The following is a 14396-nucleotide window of genomic DNA, read 5'->3' as shown; positions in this document are numbered from 1 at the left end:
GGGGGGGGGGGGGTCAACTGTGTATATCGTATGAGAGAATGAAAAGTTATACCCACTCTATCTGTATGGTTTCCTACCTTTCCAGATAATTTTGCAAATTCACTCATCTGAGAACTTCACAATTCACTACAGAATGATTCCAAAAAGTGACATGAAAAAACAAAGTTAATGTTTTCTATTAATCTGTGCTACGGAGATGCTTATGCACGTCTAGATGGCTCAACGGCCAGCTTTGTCGACAATCAATATTTCAGCCTCTAAAGGGATGTTGTCTCAAAGAAGAAAACTTGGGGGTCAGAGAGAGACAATGCGCGCTACATTCGTCTTTATTTTATGAGGTAAACGCTGTAAGCGATATGAAAGAGAAGCCTTGGGTTTTTCATCACTTTGAAGAACTGAGTTCCTTTCGATGGTGAGATTGCCCCCGGCAGGAAATAGTTTTTACAGGAGATATCTTTAAACAGCTCCGTGTACTTCTCAGTCTTTTAGTGCAGGAAATAATGAACATACTTCAAGTTCATCCAGGTGACTGAGCTGTCTCCAGCTGGTGTTGCTCTTTTCCAGGAGCACTTTCTTGATATGGAAGGAGGATCTCGGCATGCCCTCCTCAGAAACTTCTAAAGCTGCCCAGCTGCTCCTGAGTCAAGCCTAAACTCTTTGGCACAGTACTGGGGCTTCTCTGTGGTCCAGACTCCCAACAGTGGAGCAGCCTAGATGCAATTTTCCCGTCCCACCTTACCCTCCTTCTGCACTAGCCACCGTGTCTTACAGTGAAACCACACTGCTGCCCTTCCTGGAAAAAGCCACGCCTGGTAATGCTTTCCTGCTTGTCCAACCTGCTGCCTCGTGAGACCCATTTCTGGCAAGCCCAGGTAGAAGGCTTCCCCCTTGGTAAAGATGGCCCTAGGCCCGCCTCTTCTCCACCGTGATTCCACACCTTTCATGTGCAATGCGCCACCCTCTCTCCACAGGAAGCTAGCTCTTTGCAAGGAGGCCGTCTTGGTCTCCTCCAGAACCCAGAACTGTGGCTTATAAAAGCGGATGCCCCATGAACGTGCGTCCGAGTGAAAGGCACTTGCTGTGGCGGGCTGCCTATCTCAGTGCAGACTTAAGCAAGTACTACACAGAGCAAGCGCTTCCGCTGCGCAGGGCCTGGTGGTGAGAGCTCAGGAAGGCCCTGAGGCCCCGGAGAACTACGATGTCGCAGTCAAGGGCGGCTACTAACTTTGCCTTTTGCACAGCCCCTCCCCACCCCCGCAGAGGCCAGAGGTACCTTGAAGGATCACTGTGGCCTTCTGCCCCACCATCTCCTCCCTCTGCTCCGCAAAGACGCTCTAACGTGGGGCTCGTCTATAATGCCTGATGCTTTACTGTGCCGTGAACTCATGTCAGTGGCTCTCTCCTTCCTTTACCTCCGCATATTTTACTGGCCTTGGTCCCCTCGGTGGCTTCTGCACATTTCTCAGCTTTACAGGAGAGGGGGGCATCTGGGAGACAGTATACATCAAGCAGAACTATCACTGCTGTTAACTTCCTGTTTGGGGCTCATCTTGTTTATGCAAGTGGTTTTTTGGGTTTTGTTTTGTTTTGTTTTGTTTTAATGCTTCGGAGAAAGCTGGAGCTAGGAGGAACGTCAACTAATTAGCTCAATTTCATTATTTTACAAGAGTGGATACTGCAGCTGGGAGGTACCGAGTGACCTGGCCTGTGTTCTTTCTCATTAAAGACCTACCTTCCTTCTAATTTTAGGTCTGGAGCCCTTCTGGAAGATTAAGGGTTATGAACATCTACCAGGAAACAATCAAGCACTTTAAATACTTATATAGCTCCGGGTCCACACGGGTGGTAGAGATAAAAATGAAGATGTGGATATTTTAGGGGAGAATGTTCGCATTTGATAGTACGGTTTGCAAAATCAATATTAACTCTAACATGTACATCAGTCTACTCAGCACTGCAGGGGATGCAAAAGAACCGGGACTTTGAACTTCTGTCGCTTTATGAAACTTATCGATTATATTTTAATCATGCCAACATTCCTGCCGAATAAAACTCATTCTCTTTACATGTATGGTTTTTTTACCTGAAAACATCATCATGTGTTGAAAGTTCCAGCCAATCTTATGCCTTCTGCCCAAGTTGAGGAAGAAGGAGAGTGGGTAGATGTGCGCGGCTCTGCCCAGGAAGATGGCGACCTGGCCACCGGGTGGAGGTTAAGGACCCAAGAGGTTTCTAGAACGGCACCTTCCCACAGCCTCTGGTGGAGCAGAGAATTTTAGGGATGCTGTGACACCTCATGAGCAGGAGATAACTGCACGAAGATTAGGATGGTTGCACAAGGCAGCCAGTCTGTCCAGTCTCCCTGGAAACGAGTCTCAGCAACAAGCGGGGATTCAGCCAGACAACTTTCCCAACCTCCTGGCTCCCACCAGAGGTAATTCCTAACCTGTTAAATGTGCTGTTGTAACTTCTTTTTTTAAAAGTTTATTTATTTATTGAGAGAGAGAGCACGAGAGCAAGAGCACAAGCAGGGGGAGAGGCAGAGGCAGAGGGAGAAGCAGGCCCCCCACTGAGTGAGGAGGCCAATGCTGGGCTTGATCCCAGGATCCCGGGATCATGACCTGAGCCGAAGGCAGACGTTTCACCGACTGAACCACCCAGGCGCCCCTGTTATAACTTCTTGATTTAATTAAGCTGGTGTGGACCAAGTCTCCCATTTCTCTAAAAATGAGTCCAGAAATAAGCTCAGGTACCACGGCAGGGGTTGGGGGGGTGCACTGAGAGGAGCAAATAGTAGCTTGGGCTCCATGAGAAGGAAAGTCACATGAGGAACAAACGCCTAATGTCCAGGTCAAGCAGGAAAGAGCCAGTTTCCTGGGTAAGAGCTCATAAGCTTCAGCAGGCAGTAAACAGTAGGGGCCCAAAAGGACCGGGAAGATGATACGAGTGAGAAACTTGGTGCGGAAACTTCAAGTACTTGGGCCACTGAAGAAGCATTCCTATCCCTCACAAGACTCAATGTGAGGGGGAGACTTTTCGACCCAAGTGGCTCAAATGTGACACATGGAAACAGGGGAGTGTGGAAGGGGAGCTCTGCTGTGGAAAGCGAAGAATTCAGGGAAACGGGTCATTCGTCACTTGCTGAGTTTAGAACAGGGCCCAGCGGAGAGGTGCACGCTGCCCTGGTCACAGAAGGAAACCGCCGTGGGAGCCGTGGGGACAGGGAGCTTCCGCTTCAGCTGCAGCTGTTTCGGGCAGAAGCGAGGGCGGAACTGTCTTCTGCCTTCTCCAGGCTAAAGGACTGACTGTTTTTTCTGCTTTGAGCTGGGTTTTTTTCTTCCCCCTTTGGTTCTGGGTTGTGTTGTTTTGTTTTGAACAGAAGGAAACAGGTAGTGCTTAGAAAGCACATTCTATCCCAGAAGCCATGCAAAGGACCTCAAGTGGTAAGCGGCCTTTGGGATTCCCAGGGGGCCCGGCTGGCCGCTGTCCCCCTGCCACCCCAGCAAGGCCCTCCTCCGTAAACAAGGGCTGCTGCGCTCTCACTAGCTCTCCCGGGATGCTGTGCTAGGGATACAAATCCAGGGGACAAGCAAGGTCTTTCTGAATCGAGAACGAGAATGCTGATCCCCCAGAGTTTTAGCTGTTAGTCTGGAGAGTGTGTAAATCTAACAAAAACAGCCCCAGGTGAAGCAGATAACACTCTAACCAGAAGGTCCCCCCCATGGCAATGGGCCAAGGTCACTATGGAGCTGCTTGGTGAGTGTCCCCTAGTCCTGTCCAATAAATGAAAAGCCCAGAAGAGAAAAACACTACTTTTTTTTTTTAGGTTACCCATGAGGCCTCAGAAAAGGCAAGAGTAAATGCCCAGCAACAGGGGACGTCGGCTCAGTATTGTGAAATCCAGGCTGAGCTGGACGGCTACCGTTCCGAGCCCCAGAGAAGTTCACGTCAATGAAAACAACAGGATCTGAGGCCAAGCGAGCAAAACTCTGAGCTGTCGATCCACTGCTGGGCATTCACATCCTTCCTCTCTTGAGAGAAGCCAATCCCTAAAACTGTGTCTCTCTTCCAAAAGCTGCGCTCACAATGGAACTAAGTCAGGGAAGTCAGGGAACCAAGTATTTTTCCATTTTGTCTTTTCCTCCTCTCTTTTTTTGGAAAAAAAAAAAGGAGTCTTTTCCACGGTGATCTATCACAGCAGGGACGCTCCAGTGAAAGTGTGTTCATTGCCTACAGGCTTCCCTGGGCAGCGTGAGAAGGGCTGCCTGCACCAGTGTGCAGTCAAGAACAAGAGTAAAAGAACCTTCAGGTCTTCCAAATCGGGAACCTCCTGGATTGGCATTCATGCAGCAATGCAATATAAATGATTCTGGGACTGACACAGTTGCCAACTTCTAGATCTGCTAAGAAGGGTGTTTTACGGGGCAGCCGGGTGGCTCAGTCGGTTGAGCATCTGACTCTTGATTTCAGCTTAGGTCATGGTCTTGGGGCCCCAGGATAGGGTCCATGTTGGGCTCCGTGCTCAGCGCAGAGTCTGCTTGTCCCTCTTCCTCCCCCTCTGCCCCTCCCCCTGCAGGCATATGCACACGCGTGCTCTTTCTTTCTCTCAAACAAATAAAGAAATAAAATCTTTAAAAATAAATAAATAAATAAAAAGCAGGGTGCTTTACAAAACAAGCTACCACCTGCCAAACACCAGTGCAACAGAAAAACCATCTTACACAGAACATGTAGAGAGGACAACCTTAGATCAATGCTAATCCTTAGATCAAATACATTTAGCTTCACGAACCGCGGCAGCCTTCTTTTTCTCATCACAAAAACACCACCAACTAGCACTGGCTCAGTCACCCACCCAAAACAGAAATTCTTCTTATTATAGCTTCCCCAGCAGTGGTCACCTGTCCACAGAGAAAACAGTAGAACCAAAAAAGGATACAAAAGCTCCAATGATGAAAACGGGGCTGAAGACGTGCTTCTGGAAGGTAAACAGCGCCAGGCCCATGTAGGAGAAGATGAAGTTCTCTGCCAGGAAGTGCAACACCTCAAAGAGCTGCACGGGACGGGAAAAGGAAGCCGTAAACCCTGTGGGTCTCCTCCCTTGTATTCACAGGTAACTCGTGAGGACCCAGAGCTCACTCTCACCTGCTTCGTTCGACTTCTTGATTCCACCGACAGATTGTTGTAGGTGTAATGAGCCTGTGTGATTCCACAGAAAAGGACAGCCACAACGCCTGGTGAGAGATTAAAAAAAAAAAAGAAAGAAAGAAAAAAAAAATCAATGGGGAAAAAAAGAAGCAGGGAAAAAATCCCCCACTGAAACAAAAACTAAAGGTAGGCAAGCCCAACATATCTAACTTCCTGAATAGTTTGGAAAGTTTCCTATTGCTGAAAACTCCCCCGCCCCCACCTTTCCTTCTTCTGACTGCCCTCCTTCAAAGCCAAGGTCCCTGACTTCCCTTCTTGCTCCAGTTTTAAGGGCATTTTCTCCTCTCCTCTAAACTCCTGCTGAATCTGGCATTTAGCATTCATTCTTTCAAAGAGGCTGTGGGGCACCTGGGTGGCTCCGTCAGTTAAGCGTCCGGCTCTTGATTTCAGCTCAGGTCATGATCTTGGGGTCATGGGATCGAGCCCTGTGTCAGGCTCCACATTCGGCGGGGAGTCTGCTTGAGAGTCTCTCTCTCTCTCTCTATACCCCTACTCTCTCTCAAATAATAAATGAATCTTAAGAAAAAAAAAAAGAGAGGCCATGAGGGCTCATCATACCCTTTTGTCATGTTCCTTTTTGTTCTTAGAAGCAATGAATTTAATTGCAAGCAAATGCTTTCTATTTTTGCATGGTCCAGGGCTTCAGACAAAATGGATCCAGGGTACTGTGTCATTTATCCAAGCCTTGGTTACCTTGATTTCTGATTAATGGCAACCATTTTGTTGTGCAAGACAATTGACGCACCCAGACCATACCTACAACATTTACAGATAATTGCCAAGTTTTAAAGAAGTGGGGTATTTTATAATGCTGCATATAAAGATATGTTGCAGTATTTTGAAAAGGGGATAAAAGGGCTTCCCAACTACCTGGATTATGTATAGCGATTGTACTTAAATCTTCTAGTGGGAAAATTCAGTGATTTTTTTTTTTTGATGAGAGAATGCAAAGAACTAAAACCACAAGGTTACTCATACCAATAATACATGAAATTGACATCATAAAAACACAGTATTGAAAAACAATGATTAAATAGACCAGAGAGGAAACAAAGACAGACTGTGCTCACGTTCATCTGAGTAGAGACAAAGTTACCCTCACAAGCGGACAGATTTTATCTGCTGTCTGTTACTGTTTTGAAAGCAGCAGCCATCTAGGGGATGGAGGGCACAATTAAGAGGTAGACTCAGTAACCTTTGCAGCTAAACATCTACTTGCAGTTGGGAGGAGTGAGTACTCGGAGACAACTGAGCTTGAAACAGTAAATTTCATCCTTTAAAAATGTGTGGCTCTGGGAAACAAAATTATTCCTAAAGCAGAACACCAGCCTTGCTCAGCAGTCCTCCGTATGGACGTTCTGTGAGCGGTGAATCAACCCCATGCAGCGGCTCCGCGAGCTCCCCTCCAGCTCGCACAGCCCTCGCTACAGGGAGAGGAAGGGTAGCGCAAGGGTAGGGAAAACCCACCTGTGAACCCACAGGCTTCCGCCAGAAGGAAGGTGCTCCAGGACATCAGGAAGAAGAGTGCCGTCTCCAGTAGGGGGAAGCAGTGCAGCTTGGTAAACTTGGTCACGTGGGCCCCTGTCAAGGAACTTGGCTCCGGGAACAAGTCATTGGCGCCCCCAAGAACCACACTTGGTGAGCCCAGGACCCCCTTCTCTAAGGGCTATCCTTCTCCTTCAACTCTGCTTTTGGGGGCCCCAAAGCTGCTGCTCGGTTTTTAAAGTAATAGAAACCAAGTTTTCGAGTAGAAAAGAGGTTCCCAAGGGCTGGGAGAGAGGAGAAAGGGGGATATTGTTTCTGTGTGGGATGATGAGAAAGATCTGGAAACAGATGGTGGGGACAGTTACACAAACAATGTGGATGTGCTTAGTGCCACTGACTTGTACACTTAAAATGCTTAAAGTGGCAAATTGTGTTATGTGTATTTTATCACAATTTAAAAACTTAATAATGTAACATACCCAAACCCATTTACTTGTACACATCAAGTGGGTGAATTTTACCTCAAAATGGAGCTTTCTAAAGCAACCGGAAATAGGTTTTCTGTGCTCCTTGCAATGCCCATGGCTCTGAGGGGCACGGTCTTGGCCTGAGGGGTGACTGGCAGGTTAGTTCTAGCAGTGCTGGGGGTACCTCAGCCAGGCCTGGGGAGGGAGACTAGGCCGGTGAGACTCTGACCTCTGTGGGCTGCCATGAACTGCGTCCACAGCTGGTGCCTCATGAACGCATGAGAGTTCCCTTGTAACGCTGCCCTTCCACAGTGGGCCAGCATGGAACCATCGCATGAGTGCTTTCACCAAGCAGGGCAAGTCCCCAGGGCATCACAAGGGCCTCTGTGAAGAAATCACCTAGATCCGTGCTGTCCAATATGGTAGCTACTAGCCACGTGTGTTTACTGAACACTTGAAATGGGGCTAGTCCGAATTGAGAGATGCTGGAAGAGCAAAATACGTGCCACATTGCAAAGATTTATTCTAGAAATTGCATGTACAACATCTCAGTGATCATTTGTATACTGGTTGCAGGCTGAGAGGACGTGGCTGCCGTCTGTGGCTCCTATTGCGTTGTACTGGATGGCAGGGATCTGAATGCCACTGAAAGAACATATGATGAAGGACTCCGCACACCTGTCAAAGGGTGCCCTGCTCATCCCACTCTTCGCTTTTATGTTGGTTGGTTGGCTTTTTAACTAAATATGATACAATCCTTCACTTAAGGAAGGCCACCTTGCAGTAATTCCCACTGCTGGCCCCAGGTCGTTACGGCCATGGTAGCCCGAGTGACCCAGAACAGCAGAGGGCAGGCTTGAGGCTCAAGTGCTTCCCAGCCTGCTCCCTTCTGGCCTCCTGCTCCCCAGCCTCCTCCTGGCTCTTTCCCTCCCTCCAAAACCAATGTCCCCACCAAACTCCCATCTCCAACTGGTTTGCCGGAGGGAGAGAATGCAAAGGTGGGGACAGCGCTAAGGCTAGAGTCACACTCCCAAACATTTTCTCAAACTCTTAGCTAGGTACAAACTCGACTGTCATGTTTCACCAAAGGGATACATTTCAGGAGCCCCCCCCCCCCAGCCCCAGTGGAAGCATCGATTTAACATTCATTTCTGGAAAAAAAAAATCATTTCTGAGAGGAAGAACCGAGACCTTGTTCTTCCAAGTGTCCTAGCACACCATCCTACCCAGGCAGGGGGAGAAACCACAGAAAGGATATTAGAGCAGTCACAACGCCCGTCACGGCTCCCATGGTAAAAGAGCCACTAAATATTCCTAGAAAAATGCCCACTGATTTAAAAAAGGCAGCAGCATCAAAGGCATGCGTGTTCAGCCCCGCTGGCTGGTAGGCAACAATAGACCTGGGGTTTAAAAAGAAGAGAGAGTTAAAACAGAGCATGCTGCCTTTACACCATGGCACCTAAAAGGGTCAGCAAACGTAGGTATCTACACTCAGCCCAGCACTCCCCGTGCTGTATGCCTTTAACCCGCGGCCATCGTGTTATGCCGGCATCAGCATTCCCAGCGCTGCCAAGTGCACAAAGCAACATAACTTTATCAACAGAGCTGATTAAACTCATTTAGAAAAACACCCAGCTCAATCTTCAACACTTTTAAGATAAGCCTCTGAATTGAGCCCAGAGCATTCCGGAAGCCAGAGGCTCCCTTCCCCGCGCAGAAATACTGTTACTTACGAGGACAGGACAATGGCAACAGCGTCATTTAGGACACTTTCTCCAAACAGAAGTGCGTAAAGGTCCACGTCTGCGTGCAATTCGTTAAATATTGCCAGTACAGTCACTAAAGATGGGCAAGAAGCGTATCGATTAGTTTCAGCTTAAGCCACTGGTGACAAACGTAGAGAGGTGATTCCTACTTTTGGCGGGGCAGAGTGGTTTGGGAGACAAACGAAATGAAAATGACAGTCTTCCTGATTTGAATGAGGTCTGATAGGAGTCTCGGTTCTAAGAACATCCCACCGCAACCCTGTGCTTTCCACTGCAATCCCATCACATTTTGAAAAGACCTCTGTTACGGAACCTTAAAAAATAATCACAGTGAATGTGATTTGGCTCCGCTGGTAGACTGAAATCTCTTCGAAGGCAGAAACCCTTTACCCACTGACCACTGTGTTCCCAGGACCCAGAATAGGGTCAGGGCGCAGACAAGGCTTTAACAAAGGTCTGTGAAATAATGAAAGTCTTCTTTTATGACAGAACAGACATAATTCCACTTCTCATAGTCTTCACAGTTCTTAGACATTGAAAAATCAGCTATTCTCCAGATGAGCAGCTCTTAAACTTTTGGTCTCAGGACTCCTTTATACTCTTAAAAACTACTGAGGCCCCTAAAGAGCTTTACTTTTTGTGGGAAATAGTTATTGATATTTACGGTATTAAATAAAACAAAAATTTAAATATTTATGCATTTAAAACTAGGAATAAACCCCATCATAAGTTAATGTACTTATTTTCAAAAAGATTTTATTTATTTATTTATTTGAGAGAGAGAGAGAGCACAGGAGAGCATGAGTGGGGGGAGGGGCAGAGGGAGACGCAGACTCCCCACGGGATCCCAGGACCCCGATATCAAGACCTGAGCCGAAGGCAGATGCTTAACCAACTGAGCCACCCAGGAGTCCCTTAACATACATATTGTTAATGAAAAATAATTATATTTTCCAAAACAAAAAAATTACTGAGAAGAGAGCCATTTGTTTTACAGTTTGTCAAATCTCTTTAATGTCTAGATTAATGGAAGACAGATGGTTCCCTTATCTCTTTCTGCATTTGACCAACAGATAGTCAATATCACATGCTATACAGCCTCTGGAAAACTCTACTCCACTGTACACTCATAAAATAATGAAAGTAAAAAAGACAAATAATGGGAGCACCTGGGTGGCTCAGTCAGTTGAGCATTCGACTCTTGGTTCTGGCTCAGGTCCTGATCTCATGGGTCGTGAGATTGAGCCCCACATTGGGCTCTGCCCTCAGCAGGGAGTCTGCTTGGATATTCTTTCCCTCTGCCCCTTCCCCCACTCGTTCTCTCTTACCCTCTCTGTCTCTTAAATAAATAAATCCTTAAAAAAAGACAAATAATGTATTACTATTTTTATTAAATGATTAAGTTAGTTTGGCCCTTACGTTCTCCCTGAAAGCCTTTTGGAGTTTCTCAACTTCGGTACTACTGACATGTTGGGCCAGATGATGATCCTTTGTTGTGGGCGGCTTTCCTGTGCCTTGTAGGACATTTTGCAGCATTCTTGGCCTCTACCCACTAGATACCAGTAGCACTGCACACTCCCCATCAATTGGGACAAGGAAAAATGTCTCCAGACATTGCCAAATGTCTCCCGGGGGCAAAATCACCCCCCGGTAAAGAACCACTGTCCTAGATACATGCAGGCAGGCAGGCTCCTCTCCACACTCACACCCAACTACCTCCTGCTTTGTTCGTTTCCACCATAAGGACTTTAAAAACTAAAAACTCGCCTCCCCAACTTCCCCTGCAGTGTGTATCACCTCTTCCTGCCCGGAGGAGCATGGAGAGGCTGGATGAAGCATCGTCATCTCGCCTCCACTGGGCAACAAATGTGTATCTGAAACACGAGGGCAGTGCCCTAGAAAGGCATTGTGCCCGGACACCTGATTGTAGCAGAAGCCATGGTACCAGCTGAGGGCCATTAGCTAAGACAGACAGCTATTTGCTTAAGGCTCGTGTTGTTCTGCTATTTGCAACCAAAGGCATTACTAATGGACACAACTAGAAAACAAAACCAAACAAATATTTACCTTTGTGAGTTCTTACAAGCCAACCCCTCTTGTAGCCATCACCAAGTTCAGGGTATGGGATTTTGCCAGCCCCCTTGGAAGCCCACCTATCTGGGCTAATTTCAAGCCCCTTCTTTCACCCAAATGTAAACACCAACCTGATTTTACAGTAATCGTTTTCTTGCATTTCCCTACAGTTTGATCACCTCATGTATACTCCCTCACACTACTGCTTGGTTTTGTCCATTTTTAAATTTATTTTTTGAAGTAGTTTTTTTTTTTTTACATCTTGTTTACTACTTGGATTTCTTGTCTGTTCCTTTCTGTCAACTCTTTCCACAATGCCTATCGTTTACTCCTCTCAGTTCTGAATTTTCCAATCCCGATGTATACAGTTCTTTCATAACTTCTATCATTTTCTGAATCTTTTTTTAAAAGATTTTATTTGAGACAGAGAGTGCGCAAGCAAGTGAGGTGGGGTGAAGAGCAGAGGGAGAGGGACAAGCGGACTCCGCACTGAATGCAGAGCCTGATGCGGGGCTCGATCCCACGACCCCCAAGATCACGACCCAAGCGGAAACCAAGAGTCTGATGCTCAACCAACTGAGCCACCCAGGCGCCCCCTGAATTTCCTTTACCTTCGATTGGAATATTAGTAATATTCTGCTTTGGTAGCCTATTTTGCTGATATTATTTATCTGCAACTTTATTATTCAGAGGGGCTATCTTCATTTTTTCTTGCAATAGTCTTGCATGAAGTCCTATCTCAATCACTTCTGCTGCTCATTCTAAGTGAGGTGGGGAGGGGGAAGGCCCAGACTAGCTTTCCTCCTTTCATGGCTCTAGGGCTCCCTCTGCTGGTTTTATGCTGAAGTACCGAAAATGTGGTCTCAGAGTGTAGCCACCCCCTCAATACTCATGAAATCTTCCTCCTTTGGTCTCTTCCTCCATTGGTATCTGAGCTTGCTTTCTCCTTTAATGCCCTGTCACGCAGGGTCTGTGGTCCTTAGCGGTTCATTTTTAGGGAGTGGCTCCGTCCTTCCAGAGAGATTTTTTTTTTTTTGACCCCTGAGGGCTTGGGTCACTTTGGCAGGCTTGCACCTCCTCCAGTGTCCTCGCTGTCACCCACAGATTGCAGCCTGTAAAGTACCTCCCAGTTTCAACTGTTGTTATCCAATACGTGTCCTTTTGAGGGTGAATACCTGGGGGAAGTTCCCTGGCAGTCAAAAGGATCAGCGGCCTCCTCTTCTCCCCTTCTATTTCCTCCTGCACAGCTGCTGTTCCCACCCCTGAGTCTCACCGCTGCTGGTGGCTGGACCCCAGCAGACATTTGGGGATTCATGGGTACTCAGTCAGCTAGCGGTAGCTCTGTGTTTTTTCTTTTGCTGTCCTGCTTCCTCCATTTCTGTCAGGGGTTAAGGAAGATTCCAAAACTACATTGTCCCCCTCATGCTTTCCTTCCAGAAACTTTAATTTACTTACTGAGAGTAAGCAAAGAACAATCTGGATAGGAAAGATGTCGACTCTATCATGAGGCTGCTCCAGGTAATTATACATCCACGTGCTCAAATCACTATGGGGGGGGGGGCGTTGCCAGAAGCTACAGTTCCTGGAGGACATGTCATCTTCCTAACACAAGGCACAAGGTCAGTCTCTTTCATCCATCCTTAAGTACACTTTATCAAGTAACACAACAGGAAAAAACCTTAGGGATTTGGCTACAAAATTCTTATTCTGTGAATTATTTGTTACATGAACAGTATCTGTGGCTCCTTCCAGAAAACCTGTGGGGGTGAATTTTATCTGTCAACTTGACTAGGCGGGGGGGCCTCAGATATTTGGTTAAACATTATTCTGGGCTTGTCTGTGAGGTTTTGGATGAGATTAACATTCGAATCAGACGACTGAGTAAAGCAGATCGCCGTCCCCAATGTTGGTGGGACTCATCTGATCAGTTGAAGGCAGAGTAAGGAAGGATTTGCTCTTGCTGCCCGTCTTTCAGCTGGGACAATGGTCCCCTCCTGTCCTTGACCCAGACTGGAACTACACCATTGGCTTTCCTGGTTTTCAGGCCTTTGAAGAGCAGATCTTGGGACTTCTCAGCCTCCATAATAATTACATGACCCAATTGGTTATAATCACTCAATCTCTTTTCTTACTTTCTCTGTGTCCACACACACACACACACACACACACACACACACACACACACATCTATTTATTCTGTTTCTCCAAAGAACCCGGACTAATATAAAACCTTTATTCTAGCAGTTTATTATCATGTGACATAAGAATTATCTTGTTTGGGGGCACCTGGGTGGCTTAGTCGGTTAGGTATCTGACTTTGGCTCAGGTCATAATCTTGAGGGTCCTGGGATTGAGCCCCTTGTTGGGCTCCCAGCTCAGTGGGGAGTCTGCTTGTCTCTCTCCTTCTCCCTCTGCCCCTCCCCCGCTCATGCATGCTCTCTCTCTCAAATAAATAAATAAAATCTTAAAGAATTATCTTGTTTTAACCCAATGTTGAAGAAAAACTAACAATGCTAATAACAACAGCAACGATTAATAAGGACTAAGCATGAAGCAGGCACTATGATAAACATTTTACAATCTCATTTAGTCCTCATCCCTAAGTGGGTAGTACTATCATTTCCCCTAATTCAGAGATAAAAAAAAAACAGGCCCTGTCTGATGGGCTGCTTTCTGCTGCAGCATCAGAACTCCTAAAATCTCAGTGGTTGAACCCAAGCGAAGTTTTATTCATTACTCATATGACATGTCCCCTGGGGGTTGGCACCGGAGGCCTCTGGTCACATCAGTCACTCGGGGACTCACGACTGGTGGAGGCTAATCTCAATGAACAGAGCACAGGGCTGGCAGCCCAGGAGACCTGGGGCCCAGGACTTTATCAGTCAGGATCCTGGCAGGAAAGAGATAACACCCTCAAACTGAGCAACTTGAGAAGTACTTAATGAAGGGAGTGTTTATAGAAACGTGGGAAGAGTATGGGAAAACCACAAGAGAGAGGACAGGATATGCTGCTGAAAACAGGGACTCTCCTATACTATCCCTAGGCCCAGAGGGTCCAGAGAAGGTGTGACTGCCTGAACCAGGAGCCGTGTAGAGACGGTCACCTGATGGGATCTGTGTCCTCTGATCAAGGGACACAGCCAGCCCGAAGGAGCCCACATCTCTACCCTCCTTCCAGTCTCCCACGGGTACTCCCCTATGGACAAATCTAATGGGAAACCAGAAGGCAAAAGAACCTGTGAAATCTTCCATACAAATCAGCCTCCTGGCGCCCAAAGGAGGGCGGAGAAGGGTGGTGAGTAAATCTGGAGGGGAAAACAGAAGCCATCCCACACAGCCACCAAAGGGTTATGAGAACTTAGCACACGGCCAAGTCCAAAGATTTAGTGAAGCGGGG

General features: G+C 47.0%; 1 protein-coding gene across 2 annotated transcripts in view; it reads right to left on the bottom strand.

The window, feature by feature from the left end:
• SLC9A7 (solute carrier family 9 member A7) overlaps positions 1–14396 on the bottom strand; it is a 126995-nt gene that overhangs the window by 36317 nt on the left and 76282 nt on the right. For both annotated transcript variants that reach the window (XM_040632600.1, XM_040632606.1), the window contains exons 6-11: positions 8894–8999; positions 8419–8560; positions 6676–6781; positions 5146–5234; positions 4940–5053; positions 2084–2195 (exon numbers count right to left, since the gene is read on the bottom strand). In XM_040632600.1, coding sequence (XP_040488534.1) covers positions 2084–2195; positions 4940–5053; positions 5146–5234; positions 6676–6781; positions 8419–8560; positions 8894–8999 — 669 coding nt within the window. The remainder of the gene's footprint in view (positions 1–2083; positions 2196–4939; positions 5054–5145; positions 5235–6675; positions 6782–8418; positions 8561–8893; positions 9000–14396) is intronic.

This window comes from Ursus maritimus, assembly GCF_017311325.1.
Source record: "Ursus maritimus isolate PB19 chromosome X unlocalized genomic scaffold, ASM1731132v1 scaffold_X1, whole genome shotgun sequence".
NCBI classification, from domain to species: Eukaryota; Metazoa; Chordata; class Mammalia; order Carnivora; family Ursidae; genus Ursus; species Ursus maritimus.
This window is presented reverse-complemented; position numbering and strand designations above follow the sequence as displayed.